Here is a 23,468-nt window from a genome sequence, read left to right as displayed (position 1 = left end):
ATACCATTTTGAATTGTCCTTTGGAAACTCATTTTGAATGATTTTTCAGAATTTATGAAATTAATATGGACAATTATGTCTGAACTTCAATTTCTATGCTCACATTTAAAAAATATTGCATATGAAGACTTATATCAACTTATTTAAATACATGTACCCCATTGTCAATGTTCAAAAGAGAGGTACGTCCTATTGAATTAGAAGCAGTGAGTACCGTTTTTTCACGTGATACCCCATATTTGGGACAGCTTAAGTAGAATGCGCGTTGATATTTTCTTCAGGGACCCATTCATCAGAATGCTTAACGGACAAAATACCATATGCTACTTAGCTCACACTTCTGCGTTTGCATATTTGTGCATTTCTACTACCGTGGCTATTCATGTATGTTAAAAATGTACATTTACCTGTATTTATTTCTAGTGCACAATGATAAAGTCACCAAAACACAATTGTGCGGTTTTTCTTCTCAAAATCTGATTGTACTTGAATGCGTATGTTTGTCAGTCGTTTGATACTGATCATTTTTTGAAGCAACAATTGATCAACTAAAACAACGGTATTTTTCAATGTGAGCATGGAACAAAAGTTAATGGTACGTAATCTGTCCTTTTTTACCGTCTAAAGTAAAAATCAAGATGTACAAACATTCAGACAAGCAATTAAATATTATGAATAAAACAGACAAAAACTGCGAGCATTTGTTGAATCGTAAACGCGTTGTAGACCGTCAACTCATTCATTTGTTTGATGTAAATACTGTCACATGCTAAATAATGCTGTCCATATAAGGTAGTGTACCCGACCTGTTAAACTTGGAAATGATTATCTGATCCTTGAATATTTTGGCTTTGAACAATATGATGCCAGAAGGCAGCATACAATACAATAGATTGATATAGCACCCTATTCCTATTTAAAAGCAGGATACGTGTATTAATACATGTACACTGTATACAGCTTGCCCAGGATAGATGCATCTGTTATTTGGAGTATTTAGATTCAGATAAATGTTTTGAATTGATTTCAAGGTACAAAAGGCCAAGGAGTTGCTACAGATGGAGTCAGATTTGACGCAAGATTTTGAACAAAGAGCTGGTAAATATCCAAGAAATGTTCCCTCGGGACCAGAGGAATCAGGGTCCCAGAAACCATTCTCCCGCCCCTGGGGAGACTGGAACCTCCAGGGCACTGTCAACACACAGGAAGAGGGGGAGGAGGATGTCAAGGATGTACAAGGTCAGTGTAGGTCAAGGTCATTGATACATCAGTATTATCTCTTATTAGGAATGAGATTTCATAATCTTTAGGGGTAAAATATTTACATGCAGCAGCTGATAAATGATTTAAGAATTGTATTAAGTAAGTAACATTTGGATGTTATTTGATTCTTCTTTAAAAATATCTGTGATAAATTTTTTTGATTTTTAAAAGAGATTGACCTTGATGCAGAAAATGACAGTGAGGATGATGAAGAAGGAGAAAAGGAGCAAGATTTAAGGGAAGTGAAGAGGGAGGTGATGGACACTAGTCATATTGACCTTGTGACTCCTGACCCAACCCCAGTCAAAGCAAGCAAAGTGGTGGATCTAACATCTTCTTCCACAAAACCTGGTGCAAGAGTGAAGTTAGAACCAGAATCACCTAAGGTGGGTTAACTTACTAGTGAATTATAGAGTTTTTTCCTTACTGGTGGTTATTTGGTACATGTATGCAATGAATATTAAAAAATTGTAGATTCCTGTTTAATTGTGAGAAATTAATATTCGCCTAAAATCCTGAGAAATACCCCTCATAGATTTTAGAATTTCGCTTTTATTTTGATTGAGTGAAGAACTATAAAAAAAATTACCGGTTGGATAAAAAATGTATGTTTGTGATTTTATGATCTCGCTATTTAATATAAAACAGCAGGATCGCGGAATTAAGTACTCGCGGAAATTTAGGAATCTACTGTAGTCAAATAGAAATATGAATTTGGTTGTGATGAAATTAATTTCATATACATGTATGTTATTGCCAATTTTACTTGAAAGTAAAACTACAACTGATCCATTATACTATATTGGATATAGCGATGCGTTGAGTGACAACACTGTTAAATGTAACAGTTATGAAACAGGGTGAATCACTGGTTGCAATTTATAAAACAAGCATTTTAATTGGCCTGCCCACTTTTCATGCTTTATTTGATATTTTAGCTCCAAATACATATTCTGTGACTTTTAACACTACACTGTGTGGGGACTGCAAAACTAGATCACTGCCGTGGTTAGCCAATAGTTCTCAATAATTGCTCTCTTTGTTTTTGATAGTGAAAACCACACTTGGCATTGAAGCATAGTATACTGCACATGCATTTGATAAATGGGTGGGTCTATAAAAATGTGCGAATAAGAATCTTTGTTGCAAATCGCAACTGTCAGTGTGATACGAACCGAATTGAAAGTTTAAATATTATGAAACCCAACACATTACCATTTCATTCGTAGTGAATACTTTCAAGAGAGATTAGTTAATTGTTTGATATTGTGCCATGCCTAAAAAAACATAATAGAAAATTAACATTTTATGGTGACAAAACTGTCTAAAATGTAGAATAGATATTTATATTGTTTGATTATTTTTTTAAAAAATCACATAAAGCAAGAAGTGTAGGTTTCATTTTGTTCAGGAATTGGCTAACACAATGCTAATTAATATATGTGATTTATTCATGTAGATTGAAATGGAGAGTGAGAGTTATGATAGGAAAGAAATCAAGATGGAGGTTTTGAGTCCAGATCATCATTCAGAAAAGGCTGAAGAATCAGATGATGAAGTACAGGCTATTGAAAATATACAAAATTTGTCTATTCAAGGGAGTCCAAAAGGCACTCCTAGGCACGGAAATGACAATGAAATGTTACAACATAAAACAGACATTGAAGATTTGAACTCCAGTTCTCACTCAGATGTTATTCAGGCTGATAACCTGGAAGAGACAATGGAGGACAGAGAAAATATCAATGATGAATTTGTTGTCAAGGAAACAGGAAGTGATGAAATGGAGGAGATCATTGTTGATTCAGAAGATGAAGAAAATAAAGAAAATGTTCCTCTTTCACAGATTCTTGCATCAGCCAAAAGATCGTCTGATAGTTTTAAACTTAACAGATCCATCGATGGCCAGCCAAGATCACCTCTAGCTCCAATCATTCTATCCCCGGTGGTAACTGACTCACCTGCCAAAAAGAAACCAAGAAGAAGTGTATCTGCAAGTCCCTGGCTTAGAAACTCACCAGTGAAAAGAGTAGAAAAAGTTGTAAAAGAAGAGCAAGTGTTTATATCACCTGACAGATTCAGACCATTAATGGGAACAACACCAAAAGGCTTCAGTGACATGGTTAGAAGTGGGAGTAACTTGAATTCCACCATCCTATCTGCTTTCTCTGAGAGTCCACAGGTGGCAAGAAAGGAGTTGGACATGGACTCACCATTAGATGGAAAGAGGACCACTTCCAGGCTGCAGGAGACTCTGGTTGAGGAATCTCCAGATCGTCAAGGTCTTTCAGCAGGACTTCATTCAAGTTTTGTTCCAAATTCTTTAGAAAACACACCCAGTGTTACTCCTTCCAATGACATTTCAAGAAATAAAAGTATAGCTATTGAGGAAACGGATGAGGAATCTTCACCATTAAAATCAGTGTCCATCTCCAGAAATGAGAGTGTTATGGAATCCAGTGTCCTGAGTGATGATGAGGGACAGTTGGAGGAAGTGCGTGACAGTGACCCTGAACAGTCCCTTGTGGAGATAGACTCTGACAATAGTTTACCGTGTCTTTCTGTAAAAAAGAAGCCTTTTAGAAAAGCTGTTATTGTGAGTGATTCAGAGAGTGATGCTGAGGATTTGAGGACAGAGAATGAGGATGTGGAGGAAGCAGTAGGAAGTGATCAAAGTGAGAACAGGAAGAAGAGGAAGTCCTCGGAGTCCAGCAGTTTGCCACAGTCCAAGTATGCGATGTTATCCAGCTCTGACAACGAACAATCTGAGGAGCAGGAGAACATAAAGAGTGATGAGGAGGAGGAGGACTTGATGAGTGATGATCATGATGAGGAACAGGAGGAGGAGGAAGAGGACTCAATAGACATTGATGTAGATAGTGAGGATGAAGGTAACAAGAGTATTTGAAGGAGGGGGGGGGGGCATTAAGATTTATGATTCGTTGTGCCATGTACAAAAAAATTACTGCAATATCTTTATATTTCAGTTTATTTAGCTGCTGTAAATAGGATTGGGTCCTCTAGTAATTTTCTAAGACTTCTCTATCTGCTATGAATTAAGTTTATTTTAACTTTCAGATCAATTCTTTATCATTATAAGTATCTTGTTACAAATATCTTTTAACATGAAAAATACTTTCGTTCTAACATACCAGAACATGTTATTATTTATGTACTCCATATCAATATTTTGATCAGAACATTTAAATGATAACAGTTACATCTGGGTTATATTTTGAATGAATATGTGAAGAGAAGGATTCTTATATGGTAAATACATGTACCTGTTATAAATTCATTTGTGCAGTGTTTAAGTTGTCATTTCTTTGGGAAACATAAAAGAATTTCTTAGGAATTATACATATGCTGATTATTTTCATTCTTTTAGATTTTCAAGAACTCTCTGAAGAATCAAAAGAGCAGTATCGTGTTGCTACACAGAGAGCAAAGTAAGGACATTTCTATGTAATAATTATTATGCACTGAAAGAATAAAATCCAAATAAACCCTTTTGTTGATTCTGAGAAAAAAGAAGTTTTGTTGACATTTGGACAATTAAATACCAGTAAGCCCCCCGCTGAAGGAGCCCTATAATAATCAGAATATCCCTCCATTTATCCAATATCACCGATCTGAAATTAAAAAAAAAATCTCTTTTTTGAATTCTCCAGACTTAACTCTTCATCATTTTTTGTGGTCCTTTATAAGACAAGTTTATGGATATAAGACAAGTTTATGGATGAAAGTCAATCTTAAGATTCGAGACAATTTCATGATCTGAAAGACTGGCTCATAATTGATAAGTAGTGTGCTCATTGATTAATTAATTTGCTTCAGAGAAAAAAAATACCGACTAATCGTCGGGAAAATACGGTATACACATTGACCTTGAATCCAATTTTAGATCAGCTGTCAAGGTCAAAGCAGATTTCTGTATGAATCCTGAACATATTTATTGTCCCCTCTGCCCAAACCAGCCATATATAGTACTACACTTACCGGTAAGATAAAAAGATCTCTTTTAAAAATGAGATCCCCTGATCAAGAAAAAAAGATTTTCTGTCCTCTTTGTTAAATCTGGTTCATACTCCCACTAGATATTGACCATCAGGAAGTGTGTATTGATCTTGAGCTAATTTTTCAAGCTCAAATATAAAAAAAAAAGATTTTCTGTCCTCCTTGTTAAATCTGGTTCAAACTTCCACTAAATATTGACCATCAGGAAGTGTGTATTTGACCTTGAGCTAATTTTTCAAGCTCAAAGTTTAAATCAAGATTCTTTCCAAGTCCTTTCCATCTTAATATCCTCACTATCTCTGTGATGTTTATACTTGTTATACTTTTTTCATTGCCAGGGAATTGTACAAGTCCAGTGAATATGAACAGTGCCTGGGATGTATCTTACAAGCTTTAGAAATATACCCTGAAAACACAGCGCTGCAGGCTTTCGCTCTTCAGGTGCATGCCAAGAAAGAAGGTTAAGACTGTCATTTTAATAAGGCAAAGGCCATTCAGTTTCTTGAGTTTATTTTTGAAAAAAAAAAACTTTGTAAAAGACTGGTGTTGACTGAAAGAAAAAAATCAAGATCTGATAATGCTTACTACTATTGATTACTCCTTCCTGTATTTTTAATCAGCAATTTTTATTATACTTTTGTTTCCATATTTTTTTCCATCTGTTAAGATCTTATAATGTATCAGATAATACAAGAAGCATTTCAAATTGATGTTGGGTTTTTGGTCCATTTGAAGATTGTACAGTCCCTTACATTACCTGTACATTGTACATATTTCTCTGTGAAGTAAAAACACACGAATTTGTGTTACATCCTATACTTGAAGTTGTAATGTTTTTGATAATCAGCAGAAATAAATCATATGATGATTAAAGTGTGTTGTTGTAACTGCAAGGACATTGCAAAACAAGAGGCCCATGGGCCACATCACTCACCTGAGCAACAATAGCCATAATATTATCAGCTTTATGGGGTCATATACAAAATATCTAGACAATGTAGTAGAATGGATACTGTATAAAAAGATTTTCAATTTTTTTTTCCATATATTTGCATGTTAAACATTGAGCTGCTTTTGTTACATCAAACTTGGAACCCCTTGTGCGGCCCGAGAATTGTCCAGGGGTCACTGTCTGAAAAACTGAATCAACAATAACATATATTATAACATTTGAGTCTAAGAATAATTTGAAAAAATTTCCCTAAGTAAAATTGAGCCCCAAATGTGGTTCCAGCCTACTCCAAAATATCCTGATTTTAATAGACTTAAATCAACACTATATGAAATTGTTTTCAATGAAGATATAGCTATTCTTGACAAATGGATTTTTAGCTCGTTAGCTATTTGGATTACTTTTTGTGTGGCATCCATCTGTGTGTTCCTAAACTTATTTCATTGTCCACTTCTTCTCCAGAACCACTGCACCAATATTAACTAAACTTGGCGCACTACATATACACTATGTGAGTATTCTTCCAATCAAGTTGCAGCTTTTCTAGCTTATTGGATTTTGAGAAGAAGATTTTTCTCTAGGCATTTGTATCTAAAATTTGTCCCCATTTTTCTTAACCTAACCCCAGGGGCCATGATTTGAACAAACCTGAATCCCCTTCACCTAATGTTGCTTTGTGCCAAGTTTGGTTGAAATAGGTCATGTGGCTCTTGAGAAGAAGTTGAAAATGTGAAAAGTTTACAGATGGATGCTGGAAAAAAAGTAATCCAGAGAAGCAAGCTTCAGCTTTAAATTTTAGCCCAGTTGAGTAGCTTCAATATTAGTCAAAAATAAAACTGCTCTTTCTCATAGAAAAGTTTTATTTGATGACTGATAATTCTAAGTCAAAATTAACAGTCGCCAAATAAACATTTTGTGCAAGAGCTACCAGTTCTATGATGTACTTGTGAAAGTATATTCTATTAAAAACTTTTTCAAAGTTTTGATCCTTTTTCAAAGTTTTGATCTTTGACTGGTTAACCTGATTACTATTCATGTAGATAACTTACAGCAACATAAAAGAGATTGTATCTTTTATTTTTTATTGATGGCTTCCATATGTAAACCAAAGTGCCATTGAACATCAATGATAATTATCTTTGCAGTAAATTTTGAATTAAAATTCACGTCAACAGATTCAGAAATTTTTATTAGATACATTCATTTTGTAAACGTTTTTTGTGTACTCTTTTCTTTTTTTTTGGGGGGGGGGGGGGGGGGGGGGGGAATATAAATGACTTCAATTTGCATTTTTCTGAAAATATTCAAGGGCAAAAAAATTGGCAACCGGTATTTAAACATCACTATCTTATTTAAATTTCATTGCCATACAAGCAAACATTATGAATACCGGTATATCAACCATTGATTCCAGATAAACTGATAACTCTGCTTATTTATTTATTACTATACATACATTTATGATGAATAACAATTGATACTAGGTCTAATGCCTTTATTGCTCCCTCATATACAAATATTGCAAAATATAAAAGAATCTCTAATGAAAGATGTTTATCAAATACACAACAATGAATGACAATTTATTCATGGCACAGTTAAATTGAGTGAAAGAAAATAGTAAACTCCACATAAAAAAGCAAATCATAGATCAACAAGATTTGATAACCCGGTTTTATAACTACTCCTTGCACTCCCCTAAATCACAGATTTTTAAAAAAAATGTCCCATCATGCAATATTATGCTGCTCCAAAAGCATGAAAATGAGGATGTTGAACACGATCATGTTGAAAGCTCTCCTCCAATACAGAATGTAATGTGGTCAGTGACATTAAAGCTAAGATGCTACCATGTGTATGGATTGATTTAAGTCTTAGTATTATAGTAGATAGACTTTCTGTTTAGTATGAGTGATTGGCCACAAACAAGGATTCCCCAGAGGCTTTTCCAGACTGTCCTCCTTGAAATTTCCCCATGGCAGCAAGTCCGTTTGCCTGTAGTAGAAAAACCACAGTTTATTTCTATGTTATTACTTTATTCATCATTATTATTTGCAGTAAACAAACAATGAATTCTACCACATAAAACAAATCTTGGCTTTTAAAAGCAAAACATCTGAAAAAAAATCAGGTTTTCTTTCAATTCTGCTTGGTATAATATCATGATGGTGAAATTATTTTCATCTAAACATAATGTAAAATAAATGATTAATGAATGTATATTGTACAAGATCTAGACCACTTCAGTTCCCTACCTTTGCCCTAACAAGGAGTTGTTCCTGGGCTGCCTTCACATTCTCCTTTTTTCCCTGCCAGGCCTTGAGGACGGAAGCCTGTAAGGCTCGCCCGAAGGAGAAGGTTAATGCCCAGGGCTTGGGGCCAGGAGCATTATTGATGGCGTTCAGGTTGAGAGTAGAGTCCTCCTCAGATTGTCCACCAGATAAAAATGTAATACCTAAACCAAAACAATACATTAACAGATGGATATTCTTTTCACATAGGGAACAACTGCACATATTAAATGCAAACTGCATGCATTATTCCTAAAAAGTGCCCTGTTTAAATATATTCTTAAAAATGTATGATTCAATGAATTTGGTATGAAATACATGTATAAAGAGTAAAAAAAACTTTTTTATTATGTGAATTTACTTTATCAAGTTATATCGGTTTCCATACCTGGTACAGCCGCAGGTACACCACGACTGAGAGCTACCACAGTGGCTTTGCCGTTTTGTTCTGCAGTGTATTTCTTAGGACAAGATTGGCCAGCAGTCACCATGTTGGGCTTCAAGAGAGTGCCCTCTAGAAAAACATGGTGGTCAGCCAAAGCTTTGTAAGTAAAAGCCAGGACCTAAAACACAAAAAGGACTATGAAAAAGTACATATGAAAAATAGTGATTATTGATCAGCATTTCTTCTTTTCAACTGGACAGCTTTATGAACAAACAAAAGTTTGGTCAAAGCACCTCAACTTTAAATATTTCATATTCAATTTTTTGTCTCTTACAGATCATTCAGACAGAGGACAAGTATAAAATATGACATGTATATGGTTACCTGCTCTGTAACTTTCTGTGCTGTTTCTAAATCATGGTCCCCATCACAAAGTACTTCAGGTTCCACAATTGGAACAAGTCCATTCTGTAGATTGCAGAAAAGACAATGAGGCCATAAGACATCTTGAATATTTTAAGTTCTGTAATTACAACTTTCAATATACTGGGTATGTGGTACTTTTTTTCTCCATTTACTGACCTGCTGACAGATACTGGCATAGCGAGCCAAGACATTGCCATTCTCAAACATGGCCTGGTAAGTGGGCGTGTGGGCTCCAATTTTCAGGACACACCTCCATTTAGCAAAGTCAGCTCCGTCTTTCTTGTACTGAGCACATCGCTCAGACAGACTGTCCAAACCTGTGTAAATTACCATGATAGTGATAAATCTTTTTCACTAAAACATTTCTTTTAATCATAGTTGACACTATTAAAGGGGGACAATTATATCCTCTTTTACCATGTAGACACAAACAGTTTTGTGAGACATGTTGAATGGTCATTAAAAAGAGAACACATAGTTGTTTATGTGGCATAAAGTTAGTCCCATACATACCCTGTGTGGTACTCTCTCCATCAGTGCCAGCAAGGGGAACAACTCCTTTATCGACCTTGATGCCAGAAATAATTCCTTTGTCCTTGAGAATTTTGACAAATGGAGTACCGTCCTTTGTCTTTTGGTAGAATGTCTCGTGGAAGAGAATAACGCCGCTGATGTTTTCAGCAACAGAGGCATCAGCCGTAAACAATAGCTCTCTGTAGCAGCGTCTATTTTCCTCGGTGTTCTCTACCCCAATAGAGGCAAATCTCTTGCCAATTGTACCTGTAAGATTTTTACCAATTTGAATATAATTTAATGACCTGTGGCAAAAAAAAAAGATCCTCACAAAATTTTATAATAATCAAATACCATGTCAATTGAAAAAAATCAGAGGTATGTATACCAGTTAGTATATTAATTGTAAAATAATGAATGGTCTTGGGGAGATGAAGTGACTTCATTTGACTATATAGTGACAAAAAAAGGCTGATTGAACTAAGTTGAAAATGGAAACATGGAAAATAACTGTAGAAAGGGTATTACTGGTATCTAGGTAAAGCACGCACAGAGTATGTTAACATTGCATAACAAGGCCCACTCTTGAGATTGCTTAATGTGCATACTGTATATCATGTTCAAATGACAGTTTATTGATTTTGGTCACACCATATAATGTAGTTTCATCCAGTGACAATGTTTTACACTTACCTGTGGATTCATCAGCAGCCAGTATGCCCTTCCCTGGTGCCACAATGGCGTTGGCAATCCTACGGAGCTCATTCTCCTGTTCAGATGTCAGGTACTGTGGAAATGAAGGCATGGTTGTGATCTGTCCTAAAGGTCAAAGTCCAACTCTACAACACTGCAACATAAAACAAATATATTATAGATCTGGATAAATGGATATATCACTAGATTAAACATCCAACACAGAGCGACAAGCATGAATAATTTAAAACCATCTAATAAATACGAGATGCATGTTTAAGAGAGCAGACCAGAGATCCCTCTTTGCAGGTAACTCAAGACTTTGTCAGGAGATAAAGAGAGAGTTCAAGGAGACATACTGCAGAATCTAGGTCATACACATTGATAATACATGTAATCTACGCTCTACATGTATATAATGTGCATTTATTCATGTGTACTCGTAGCACAACCCTTTTGACACACATATATTTTAATCTAGCAGGTTTTTTTTTACTAAGTCACTTTTCCCTATCTAGAATAGACTGGCATGGATTGCATTCATAATTCCCACTATTTGCTTTATTCCCAGAATGTTTTGAACTTTAAAACTCATTTTTTCTAATCGGAGTACATGCATGTATCTGTATGTACAATTTTTTAAACATCAAATGATGATTTGCATGTAGTCTGATTTCTGGTGACCAGACCAGCTCAACCGATACTGATTATAATGTTGTTGATGCATGCATGATTCACATCCTCCTAAACATGACTTTCCCTCTCTGTTAACAAGGATGACATGATACTGGTATTATAACCGTTGTTAATGACTCAGACTGCATGTATCAATCTATGAATTTTATTTTGTTCACTTCCATTTCAAACAATTTAGATAGTATACTCTTGGTTAGAACTTATGCTATAGGGATTGAAATCATGAATGTCTGACTAAAATTACTCATCTCTCTCTCTCTCTCTCTCTCTCTCTCTCTCTCTCTCTCTCTCTCTCTCTCTCTCTCCACACACGTTATTCTGGTGATGTACAATTTGTTTAAAATTTTTACATTCATTGAGGTTTTTTCAGCATGCTAACCCCCTTCCCCTCCCCTTAGCCCTGACGTACCCCGCCCCCGCCCATTCCAATATTATGCACATAGGCCTATACAACCTCACAGCAATGACAGCATTTTTTTTGCATGCAATATACATCTTTCATGCCGACTATACTAAACATTTTATCATGCGGTTTATAGGAAAAACTGAAACTGCGTATATCGTTGACAATGGGTTAAAGTCCGCACGGGTATCGACCCTACGGTTTAAAATATAAACCTGCACCTGCGGATAAAAACACTAATTTTTTTTACAATTCATAAATCATGTAGAAAGTCAATATCTACACATGACAAAAACTCACAAAAAGTTTATCCTACCTCTATCTAGTCAACTCCGCTTTCTTCACACAGTTGTTGATCCACGCTGTTTATAGGGGTGTGTACAATTGAAGCGAGATGATTGGCTGATATAAAGTGTCCTTGACTCCTTCGACAAAAATAATAAACAGACAAACAGCAGAGTACGTGTCATTTCTGACGCAATGTCTCTTTTTAATGGTTATAACTCAATTTTGATCGAAAGACCAAAAAAAAAAAAAATAAGTTTTTTTCCTTTTTCATATAAGCCAAGATGGTAACCTAGACAAAACTCCAATAAATTACTTTTTTTTATAACTTGTATATTTTCGCATGCTTTGATGCTTTTTGCGAAGTTTTGACAAAAAAGTGGACCAAGGTCGAAAAATAACTTATTTAGTTATTATTTCTTTTTAAAGAAATATGTCTGTAATTCAAAAATAAATATGTTCCAATGAAAGCAATTAACATATATATTAATTAATTAATTAGTATACCATATACTAAATAATATTATAAGTGATACCGACAGATGCCTGAAGATGTGTATGATTTTCGATTTTCATAACATGTTTATCTAGGTAGTTTTTCGCAATAAATGTATAAATTAAATCAGAAATATGTCAAAAAGACAATTTAATGAAAACGAGTAAGACCCGGTGTAACGAAGAATATTGACCCGGGTTGAAAATTGACCCGGGGGTCATTTTTCAACGTTGAATATTGACCCGGGGGTCATTTTCAACGTTGAAAATTGAGACCAAAATCGTGAAATTTATACCCGGGGTCATTTTTCAACGGTATGAGAAAGATTTTTCTAAACTCTGATGACCTCGACCCGTTGAAAACTGACCCTGTTGAGAATTGACCCAAACCTCAGAGTTTTGATCTGAACTGGAAATTACTTTACACGGTTTAAATATACAATCATGCACATATTTGAAAGTTTCAGTTTTAAAATGTACATACTGTCCGATACATATGCGTGGCTAATTTCTTTTAGGCTGATATGTCCAATTAAACATTAAGTTTTTAGATTGAAAATATGATATCCATTTATTATTACAATACTATGTATAAAAGCTAAGAAGATGACCGTTTGCTTCGGAAATGGAGCAGGCGAGTAGGGCTAGAATACTTTTTGACATAGATGACATGGTTTTCATTCCCTCATGTGACAGAATTTAAAGTTTTTAAAAAACTTGTCACAATCTCTGATAAATATATCTAACAAACATATTGCCCGTTATCGTCACTTTTAAGGCAATTCAACAGAGCTCTATTCGACAGGCACCTGTCGTTGTATATTTTTCTAATAATTGAAAATATATAACCTCTATACTGCTTTAATGGGTAAAGGGTATATATATTTATATCAAGACAAAGGATATAATGTCAGATACGCTTAATTTGAAGAAGTCAGAATATTTCACTGACAAAATAATAAATGATTGGTTGTCATATTTTTATCCTTTTTCATATATACTGGGTTTTTTATACGTATATATACAGCATATACATATTTACATATGTTTTTAATTTTTTACGACTTTAAAATAATTTTTCATAAACTTGTCTGATTAACTTTATTGAAGCACCATCCAATTTTCTGCATATACAGTCATGGTTCTTCTTAAAAATGCAATTTATTTCTATTATTTTGAGTTTTCAATTCTATTATTTACCTGTAAATTAGAAACACAGGCAACTGACGTAATATATTTTCTCAAAATTAAAAACATATACCCCTACAGCAAAAATGGTATTAATTTAAAAAAAAAAAGTAGGTTTGCATCTAAATATACAGTCGGAGGATTGTTGATCTAATTATATTAATGGTATACACATGAAAAGGTATGCGAAAAGTATACAACTGATAGATATGTTGTTTGGAGCAGCTGTATCAAGGAAAAATCCGAATTGCTTAAACATGTACAAATTGAAGCAACCAGGACAGTGACAGGGATCAGAGTTAATTCTTCTAATATAATTTTATATAGTGAGCTTAATTTGGAAACCTTGCAATCTCGAAGGGATAACCATAAACTAATTATATTCAACAAGAAAATAAATGGTTTAGCACCACAAGATATGTTAGATTGAATTCAATCATATTTTCTTACTGAACATGCATATAAACATAGATCGAGTTAGCTGTTTTACTATCTACCACTATATACTTATTACAATAGATTTGCTCCATCTACATGTAAATTTAGAATAATATTCATGCAGAAAAGAAAATTTCATTAACTTTATCTTTCTTTTAAGTCAAAACTTAAAAAACAAAATATACCTAGAGCTTACAAACCTTTCAGTTAAGACAATAGGAAATAATTATTTTCCGTCAATTACGGAATAAAGCTAGTAAAGCTTACTTATTTAAGGATTTTTTAAATCTGATGTGAGTCGATGTTTATACTGTGGGTCTTAATCTAAAGGAAATGTGATTTTTCCCCTGGATATCCAAGATACACTCAACAAAGAGACGAACTTTTTAACCAACTTATTGACATTAGTGTACCATTTTATATGAACTATATACTTTATGGTAGTTCTGATTTTTCATATAGATAAAATTGTAAAATTGTTTTCCATGTTTATAATTATATTAGATCTCCAAAGCGTTTTTGATTCTCTTAAGGTACACTGTTTAAACCTATTTAAGTATTATACCTGTATATTTACTTAATATACAGTTCCCTTTTATTAAGGTCTTCCGTTTCCAACGGAAGACCTTATAGTTTTCGTACGATTTCTTCTTATTATTATTTTTTTCCACAAATTTTGTGCACGCGATTTCTCGAAAACTATTCGACCGATTTCATTCATTTTTTCACAGAAGATGGGACTTGATGTAAACTTCATACATTTTTGAGATTTTTTCTGTCGTCACTTCCGGTACCGATTTATCGGCCATTTTGCACATTTTCACGACCTATTTTGTGCAGAGCTGATCTCAGAAACTATCAGAGATATGACTATGAAATTTTCAGGATAGGTAGTCTATAGTTTGAAGTTGTGCACTATTATGTTGTTTTACGCCAGTGGCGCCATTTCTTGGAGCTCGCCTGGGCTCGAAAATTGAGTACGAATTTTCATTCAAAATTTTCATACGTTTTCATCTGTATCTTTTTATCAGTTGGTAGTTTGTTAAGACATATATAACAAAAGTAGTAGATAATTAAACGTTCTTTCCAACAAAATCAAGAAAAAGGGGCTGGCCCCTTAAATTAGGGGCCAAGACACTCGTAAACTCTATTACAAATAACTTAAAAACGATCAAAATTTTGTAATACAAGATAGAAGCAAAGTTGTTGATTGTAGCAATATTTATCAGGTAAAATCATTTTCACACCCATTTATGACGTAATTAGGGATTTTAAGGGACCAAAGTCCTTAAACTTTGATGCAATATATCTTGAGAAGGAGACATATTTTGTTAGGCAATGTAGAAAAGAAAATGTTTGCATTGATGATTCTAATCGATTCCATTAATCAAAACTCTAAAGTCTGTCCCCATTAAGGATCTAGAGGGCTGGCCCCTTAAATATTCAATCATTTGTATCTCAAAAATGAACAACAATTTTAGATGGGTGTAAGAACAAAAAATGTTAGTATTCGTGAGACCTTTCGATTGAACTCAAGAAAAAGGGACTGGCCCCTTAAATGAGGGGCCAAGACACTCGTAAACTGTAATACAGATAACTTGAAAACAATCAAGATTTCAAATATCTTTGGTACCTAGCCTTTTTACAAAATTGATACCAGCGAGATTTTAGTCTCTGTAAGTGATTGAGACACAAACTTTTATAAATGATAGACAATCGATTGAAGATATATTTAACGGGTTTTCTTTTGTCAACCGTCACTTCCGGTACTCACCAGAAGAGTTCAAACAATTTATTTTTTTCACAAGTTTAACTGATTATCTTTGGTGTTTCATCTTCCATGATTAAACAGTGGTGTACACTAAAAAAATGTATAAAAAACCTAGCTTTTATTTTCATAAACCTCTTTTGTTCGTCCGTTTTTGGTCTCGAGACAAAAAACCTAGATTCACCAAGATCGCAGATTTGGCAGAGAATATCGATATTTCATCGTATCATATAAAAACAAAATCGGGCGGAAGACCTAATCGTTACTCGTAACGAGATCTAGTTTACTGTTCTTTTCAAATGGGCTGGATCATGAAAATCTCATTCTTATGTTTGTATCTCTGCAGGTATAAATGAAGGTGATATGTTTGTTAATATAGGTGTGAGTGAACATGTCTACCAACAATATGTCATACAATCATATATGATAAATATTCAGATAATTATTTAATATTCAAGTACCTCATGTCTTATATACACACAATATACACATTTAACACGTTTAAATTAAATTAATAATGTAGGTGGCTGTGATAGGAAGGTCTATCATCTACTCCAACGCTGTTGTATGATCTTCTACTACTTATTTCTATTCAAAAAATGCAATTTACCAATTTATTGACGAAAACAATTACTGTTAGTAAATTTATGATAAATTTTTGTGATCAAAGCAATTTAGAAACTTTAAAGCAAAATTCTATCGTCATCCTGTACAAAAATTAGGTTGCTAACTTGCTACAGATTCCATGAAGCAGAACTGTTAATGCCTAGAAAAATTAGCGATTTGATGATATTTAGTTACATAAAAAGTTATTCTAACGGAACAAATAAAACACCTAAATCGGCTTTCCAGATATAGTTACTACAGCATTGTTCATGAAAGAGTACAATCATGCTAGCATATCATCATTTTGTAAACTGTTATTGGCTGGATGGATGGGTGTGAATACAAAATTCAGATAGTCACAGTTTTAACAAACTGAGTGGGTGCAAACACAAAAATATCAATATAACATACTGTAATTTTTTTTATTTACACCCACTCAGAAAATTTACAATGAACAATATCAAAGTTTCAATTTACTGGGTGAACGTAAAACCAAAATTGTAATTTTTAAAAAATTATTTATATTTGTACACTTCTCCAGCAATTTAAAAAAAGGGGTTTTACTGAATTGAATATTTTAACGTGTAACCATGTATACTAATATTATTAACAAAAACATATATTTCTTTAAAAATATATAGATATCACACACAGCAATTATACGCGAAAAGTTTTAATTACGGTAATAAACTATAATATTGATTCATTAATTTGTGGTTCTTTGTTGTTGAATTTTGAACCGGTTTCATGATCAAAATTCCACGATGCGGGTTAATTTTCAACGGATTAGGGTCTTTATTCAACACCTTTGGTCGCAATATTCAACGTGGAAAAAAGACCCCCGGTCAATTTTCAACCCGGGTCAAAATTCTTCGTTACACCGGCCGGGGGCCTATACTTGAGGGTAGGGGTGGAACGGGAGGAGGTCGGTCCTGTCCTCAAGCACCTGTGATTGACACTGTGCACTAGCTGAGAGCAACTGGCAAAAATATGTCCATCCCCCCTTTCTTTCACCTTCAAAATGGATGTAATTTTAACTCATCTTTAATGCAAATACCTTCAATAATGCTGTATCTTGTTATATTAAATAGAAGTTTATTATTTTAATTCGATATTTCATAGGGTAAAAATCTGAGATGTCTTCACACGTCGTCTCATTCGAAAAAATGCATGCATTACCAAATAAAGAAATCTTTTTTTTTTTATTCGAAAGCCTGTCGGAACACCTCCGAGTACCTTTAAGTCCGGTTAGTTCATGTAAAATCCGCGTAGACTTTTTATTATTAGTCATTTTGACAAAAAAAAATTTAATTCTAGTGAATATCTCCTAATTTTTTTACCCTGAGGTATTGATGAATATCGAATATTGGCCATGTTCAATTATTCGGCAGTTGGAGAGCGACGGTCAAGGCACTATTACCACCGACTCCCGAATTCTTGATATAAAAAAATACGATCCATTTTCTGATATCATAAAATCGTCATTTTCTGGTATTCACATATAATGGCAAATAAATTTCACATATTTAATGAATACTCTATTGACCCAAATTAAATTGCTGAACTACAAAGCCCGATTTGCATTTTGATAGTTGTTGATTTTCATTTGAAGAATTATATAATGTAAGAATTTAATAAGTGTTCTTGATAATTCTGGTCATATGAATTGAAAGCGCTAACTGTACGCCTGTATAATTCCTTTATATTACGCTACGTCGTCATTTTTATTGGGTCGCCTCAATATTCACAGGAATCGCAAAGAAAGCAGTACTAATCATTGCAAAAGATAAGATAATTTTATTTCCAAATTCTGGGCCCTTTTGGGCATACAAAGGTACATGTAAATAATAATAATAAATTCAACAACACCTACACACTAACAAAGAGAGAGAAGGTTTCTGAATGATAGTTTATATTCACATAAAAGATGAGTCTATTACAGTCTCAGTTGAACAATAGGCTTTTCTCAGTTGAAAACAACTATAATATGCATATATGGACAAACTTGCCAAAATAAAACCAGGTTCAAAATTATAGACATAATTATAAATATTATAGGTATCTACAGGTTCGAAACACAATTTCTTACAAATTACGTTAAGTTGCATCACAGGGAGCATTCATTAATTTGATAGTTATTATTTTATGTTGGCCTTCTGTTCTGATATCCAAAAATCGATTTTCTGACAGAAGAAAAAAACAAATAATTTTAATAATTTTTTTAGTCAAGAAATCGATTTTCATATCTAAAATGATTTTCTGATATCAAGAATTCGATATTTTGGTATCAAAAAATCCTTAATTCTTGATATGAAAAATTATTTTGTGATATCAGAAAATCAGTCGGGTTCGAGATACATAAACTAAAGCTATATGGAAGCATACAAGTTCAAACTCCAACCAAACTGACACTTAGAAGAAGGAAATGAGATTTATAGACGGGGTGGATGTTGGTTGTTTGGTGGGCATTGGGTTTGACTTTATCTTGGCATATGGGTTACATCGACTCTACAAGCGTGCTCTGCGTTCTGCTATCAACATCGAAGTAAGTTTGAAAGTGAAAGTACAAATGAGCAGAATTTTACAAATGAAACTGCTATAGTGTTTATGATGCAATTAATAATTAGATTGATAAATACATAAATTGTATCTATGTACAAATACCAGATCAAACAAAGGTTAACATGTCAATTTATGATTTTATTGCTAGAAGTTTGACAACCATCATGTGTCCGTTTTTCATGATACCAAAAACCATTTCTTGACATTTAGCGATGATGAAATTGACAAGATGAAAATGAATTTAACTTATTAGGACTAGGATGAAGATGTTCAAACATTTTTCTGACAGTACTTTAAAAAAACTGAAAATAAAATCTATGAATCAAAGTTATAGTTCTTTAAATAAAAAAAATATGTTTTTCAGAATGTTCAGAAGTATTCAATTGACAAGGAATTGTCCAAAAAGCTTGAAGATGCCCCCTACAGTGTTATCCCTTATGGATGCATTGAAGGAGTGATCTATCCTGCTGTGGCAACTTTAAAGAGCAACTTCAATTCGGAAAAAGAAGGAGTTATGCAACATACCTCTTTGGTTGAGCACAAGTCAAGAAGAGTTCAAGGCATTTGGTATTTATTGTTTGTTTTTTTCATTTGTTGTTAATCATTGTTATAGTTCAAAATTACCATTTCTCTCACTTTTGGACAATTCTTAACAAGAGTTACAATTGAAATTGATGAAAGAAAACAAAAGCCAAGAATTCTTCATTGATATCTGCATCTGACACTATAAATTAACCCATTCAGCAGAATGAAAAAAAAAAATTCTTATGGAGATTTATGATTGAAAATCTGACATCTCTTTCCATTCCAAAATCTTAGGAAATAACTCACACAGCTTGTCAAAGTTTCATTCATGAGTAACTTTAATGCTGTTTGCAATGCAAAATGCTGATAGAATTTTTATTTTTTAGCTGAAACAGCTAAAACTTGACAAGATAGAGAGGATGTCTGAAAGAGAAATCTTAAGATTTTTACTTCTAGTGACAATTATAGTTTTTACTCTGAGGTATTCATGAAAATTGAATAATTTAAGAAAATATGCTGCATAAATATCTTGGGACAGAGTATAGAGGCATGACAATAGTTTAAGATTAAAATTTTCATTATTTTTAAATTTTTAGGTCTATGACAATTCGTCTACTAGTTATTTGTTGAAATGCTTAAAGCAATATGAGCTACAATTTTCATGTTGAATATTTTGGTTACAAAAATGTTATTTTCTACTAAAATTACAGAAATATTATGGTTTTTAAACATCTTTTTGCCATATTTTTGTGTAAAACGCCATTAAGAAGCCTTAATTCGAGCAAAATTGAATTATTGTCGTCCTGTACAAAAATTGATTTGCTATATATATTCCTTAGAAGAGAAATCTTTCCTCTGACAAAAATTTATGATTTTTTCAAACCTTATTTATCATAAAAGTTTAAGTTATATGCAGACTTATCATACTAGCAGCTTTTTCCAGCAAAATAAAATTCCAAAAAATACAGCTCATATTGCTTTAACTTTAGTATTTCTAATGGTCAACCAATTGATGTCAGTTCACTAAGTTGTTGAATTTTAACTGAGCTACAGAGCTAACATTTTTTTGTTATGTAAACAAGGCTTATGCCATGTTTTAGTTTACATGTATTTAACTGAAATTAAAACAAAATGAATTGTAAAAAACACTAAAAAATGTTAAACTGCATTAAATATTTAACAAAATACCATAGATAATAATTGCAAGCATATTTCATTGCCAATATTAAGAAAGAAATATGTGTGGGATAAAGTGTCTTTGTGCCTTTAAAATCAAAGTTATGAATAGAGCTTTAGAAATTTGCTTAAAATGGATTAAATCATTTTAATATGAGTAGGTAAAGATGAAATACATTAAAACTGATTATGATCTTATTTCACAAAAAGTATATATTTAAGCCAAGAATTGGGTATTTCCAATGAAAAGGACACATTGAATGCATGCATGCTCCAACACCAGTTTTTACTATGATGTGCAAAATAATATGAACAATAGCATATGTGAAAATGGTTTTTGAGTAGCATTGCACTCTATCCTTCCTACTGTAAATTATGAAGAAAACTGGAGAATTTTTCAAGGTCTTAAAAAATAGTGGGTAATGCCCATTTACATGACATCATAGAAGCTCGAATACAGAACGATGTTGAAAAAATTCTAGATTTCTGTAACTTTCATATTTAGCTTTATATTTAGTAACAATGTCTGTATGATATGATCATAATTTTTAAAATTTGTAAAAATAGGGAGCAGAAATTTGACCATATTAAATATAGTACTGGTAGATTTTTGTCAGTTGTTTATTCATTGCCAGCACAAGATTTACACATATTATTTGGTTATTAATGATTAGAATTTACTGTTACCTGTGATTATATTTTAGGTCTGATGTAAAGAATGTCATACGAGACACACTGGAAATGATTCCATTCTATCTTGTTCCACATGGAGAAGGCCTTCATACCACAAGAGTCTTGGTGACTGAGCCCAACTCTGCCCACCACATTGACGAGGAACTGTCTGTCACTCACGAAAACTTCATTCAAACTCCGTCCGACATCATAAAGAAAGGAATGGAGTTGATCAGTGGAGAAGTCCACAAGGGGTACCAGGAGACAGAGAAAATGCTGCTTGTTGGGAGACATCTCATGGCCATTGGAAAACTTGTTAAAGAAGGAGAAGAAATAAAGATGATGCCACCATCTTCAGACTTTCGATACATTCTATCTCAAAAAACTAAAGATGAATTAGTAAGGCTGCATAGGAACAAAGCGACTATATATAAAGTTTTGGTTGGGGTACTAGGGGTTGCTGGAGCTACCCTAATTTGTGTATTGGTGTATAGGTATTACAAAAAGATAAAAAATTATAAAGATGAACAAAGAAGGAAAGAGGAGTTCCAGCGACTTAGAGATCGAGAGGAACAAAGGCGAGCTAGGATAGCACACCGAACAAACCCAGAGACACTTTTGTCAAATACAAACTCTAATACATCAGACAATTGGGATCAATTAAAATGTGTGGTTTGTTTGACCAATGAGAGGGAAGTTGTACTGTTGAACTGTGGACATGTATGTATATGTGGAGACTGTGCATTTGCTCTGCCTGAACCAAAGAAGTGTCCTGTATGTCGAGAAAGAGTAGAAAGATTTGTCACAACTTTTACACCATGATTTATACAGAAATTAAACTAATATTTCATGTTAATTTAAACATATCTCTACAGCCAGGGACGTATATTTAGTCCCTTCTACAGCTTTGATGTGGTGTAAGATTTGTTTACATAGGTCTGTGTTTGAAGAATATCATGAGATTTATTTTTAAAGAATTACAAGTTCATTTTGTTACAAAAATAACATATCTTTTCCTCTTCATTTAATTAACCCCCTTCATTCATAGAGACAGTCAACGATGAAGAGCACACGTAGTGTATTTATTTAGATTACATAACCTTTGAAATAGAAACAGAAAATCACGTTACAAAAATTCTATTTAATTTCACTCGGACAGGAACACCCCACCCAATCTCCCCTAAATAATAGATAATTCACAAGGGCAGATAACTTTAATTGAACGTGAAGTAAAATTGTATAGTGTTATGGGGATTATTTCCCTTTCACTTGCTGTATAAACATACTGGACTATGAAGAAAGAATTCTAATCACATCTTAGTTACTACATGTATCAGTAGACTTATTTCCCTCAATCCTTTTTAAATTTTTTCGAGGGGGAAGGCTACTAATACAGAGTAATTGTAGTCAGACTTCGTTTTTGATGGTTGTCATGAGATTGATTGACGTTCTATGCAGTCCCCGTTAGTTTTCTACGTCTGTTAGTTATGTGACTCGGGCGGACTTGTTGATCGGCCGCATTAAAAGGACTTAACTTGAAAACTTAGGACTCAGTACAGATGGTGCTGGTAAATGCACATATATTTTTTTATAAATCAAATCACTTTGTGATGTAGTGAAGTCACGTAAAAGACATACATTGCTCATTTGATCTGAACATTGGTGACGATTAATTTTCTTATTTTCAGTGCAAGAGCTGAATTTGGATGAAAAATAAAATCAGTTCTCCTATTTGAAAATTCAATAATTTTTTTAAGCTTAGAAATGACGTTTGCGTAACATAAATCACAAAGAATGACAGACGTTATTCATTATGTTCAAATTTAAGAATTAATTTTATTTGAGCTTACAAACTGAAAATATGTAGTTCTATAGGGAAAATTTGGTTTTGACATTTCAACACATCATATATCTATGGCACGCCAAATTCACAAAAATGAGTTAAATATAACATAGCTTCACTGTATAGATGCTAGATTTATCTCCTGTAAACTATAGTCTCCTGTAAACTATAGTTTACAAACCGTTAACCATTCTTTAATCATTTGTAAAACCATATTTGACGTAAACTCTAGTTTACGAATTTACCAAATAAACTGTTTTGAAATCGAAAA

At 33.3% G+C, this 23,468-nt stretch overlaps 3 protein-coding genes across 5 annotated transcripts in view; 2 read left to right on the top strand and 1 right to left on the bottom strand.

The window, feature by feature from the left end:
- The window catches only part of LOC128188213 (DNA excision repair protein ERCC-6-like), a 28,061-nt gene extending 21,908 nt beyond the window's left edge, over positions 1 to 6,153 (top strand). For all 3 annotated transcript variants that reach the window (XM_052859128.1, XM_052859129.1, XM_052859127.1), the window contains 5 exons: positions 1,032 to 1,239; positions 1,435 to 1,649; positions 2,723 to 4,154; positions 4,652 to 4,712; positions 5,619 to 6,153. In XM_052859128.1, coding sequence (XP_052715088.1) covers positions 1,032 to 1,239; positions 1,435 to 1,649; positions 2,723 to 4,154; positions 4,652 to 4,712; positions 5,619 to 5,745 — 2,043 coding nt within the window. In that variant the 3' untranslated portion in view covers positions 5,746 to 6,153. The remainder of the gene's footprint in view (positions 1 to 1,031; positions 1,240 to 1,434; positions 1,650 to 2,722; positions 4,155 to 4,651; positions 4,713 to 5,618) is intronic.
- A 1,559-nt stretch (positions 6,154 to 7,712) lies between these two features.
- On the bottom strand, positions 7,713 to 12,080 carry LOC128190362 (fructose-bisphosphate aldolase-like). Its single transcript, XM_052862384.1, has 8 exons — positions 11,956 to 12,080; positions 10,541 to 10,694; positions 9,848 to 10,114; positions 9,491 to 9,651; positions 9,293 to 9,376; positions 8,912 to 9,086; positions 8,488 to 8,687; positions 7,713 to 8,227 (listed from the first exon to the last, which is right to left on the bottom strand). The coding sequence occupies exons 2-8, from the start codon at positions 10,650 to 10,652 to the stop codon at positions 8,135 to 8,137; spliced, it is 1,092 nt and encodes a 363-aa protein (XP_052718344.1). The 5' UTR covers positions 10,653 to 10,694; positions 11,956 to 12,080; the 3' UTR covers positions 7,713 to 8,134.
- A 6,689-nt stretch (positions 12,081 to 18,769) lies between these two features.
- On the top strand, positions 18,770 to 23,468 carry LOC128190004 (mitochondrial ubiquitin ligase activator of NFKB 1-like). Its single transcript, XM_052861857.1, has 3 exons — positions 18,770 to 18,964; positions 19,346 to 19,548; positions 21,387 to 23,468. Exons 1-3 carry the CDS (start codon positions 18,845 to 18,847, stop codon positions 22,174 to 22,176), a joined length of 1,113 nt encoding a protein of 370 aa, XP_052717817.1. The 5' UTR covers positions 18,770 to 18,844; the 3' UTR covers positions 22,177 to 23,468.

Source organism: Crassostrea angulata, chromosome 6, assembly GCF_025612915.1.
Source record: "Crassostrea angulata isolate pt1a10 chromosome 6, ASM2561291v2, whole genome shotgun sequence".
Classification (NCBI taxonomy): domain Eukaryota; kingdom Metazoa; phylum Mollusca; class Bivalvia; order Ostreida; family Ostreidae; genus Magallana; species Magallana angulata.
Note: the sequence above shows the minus strand (reverse complement) of the source record. Positions and strands in the feature narration are given on the sequence as shown.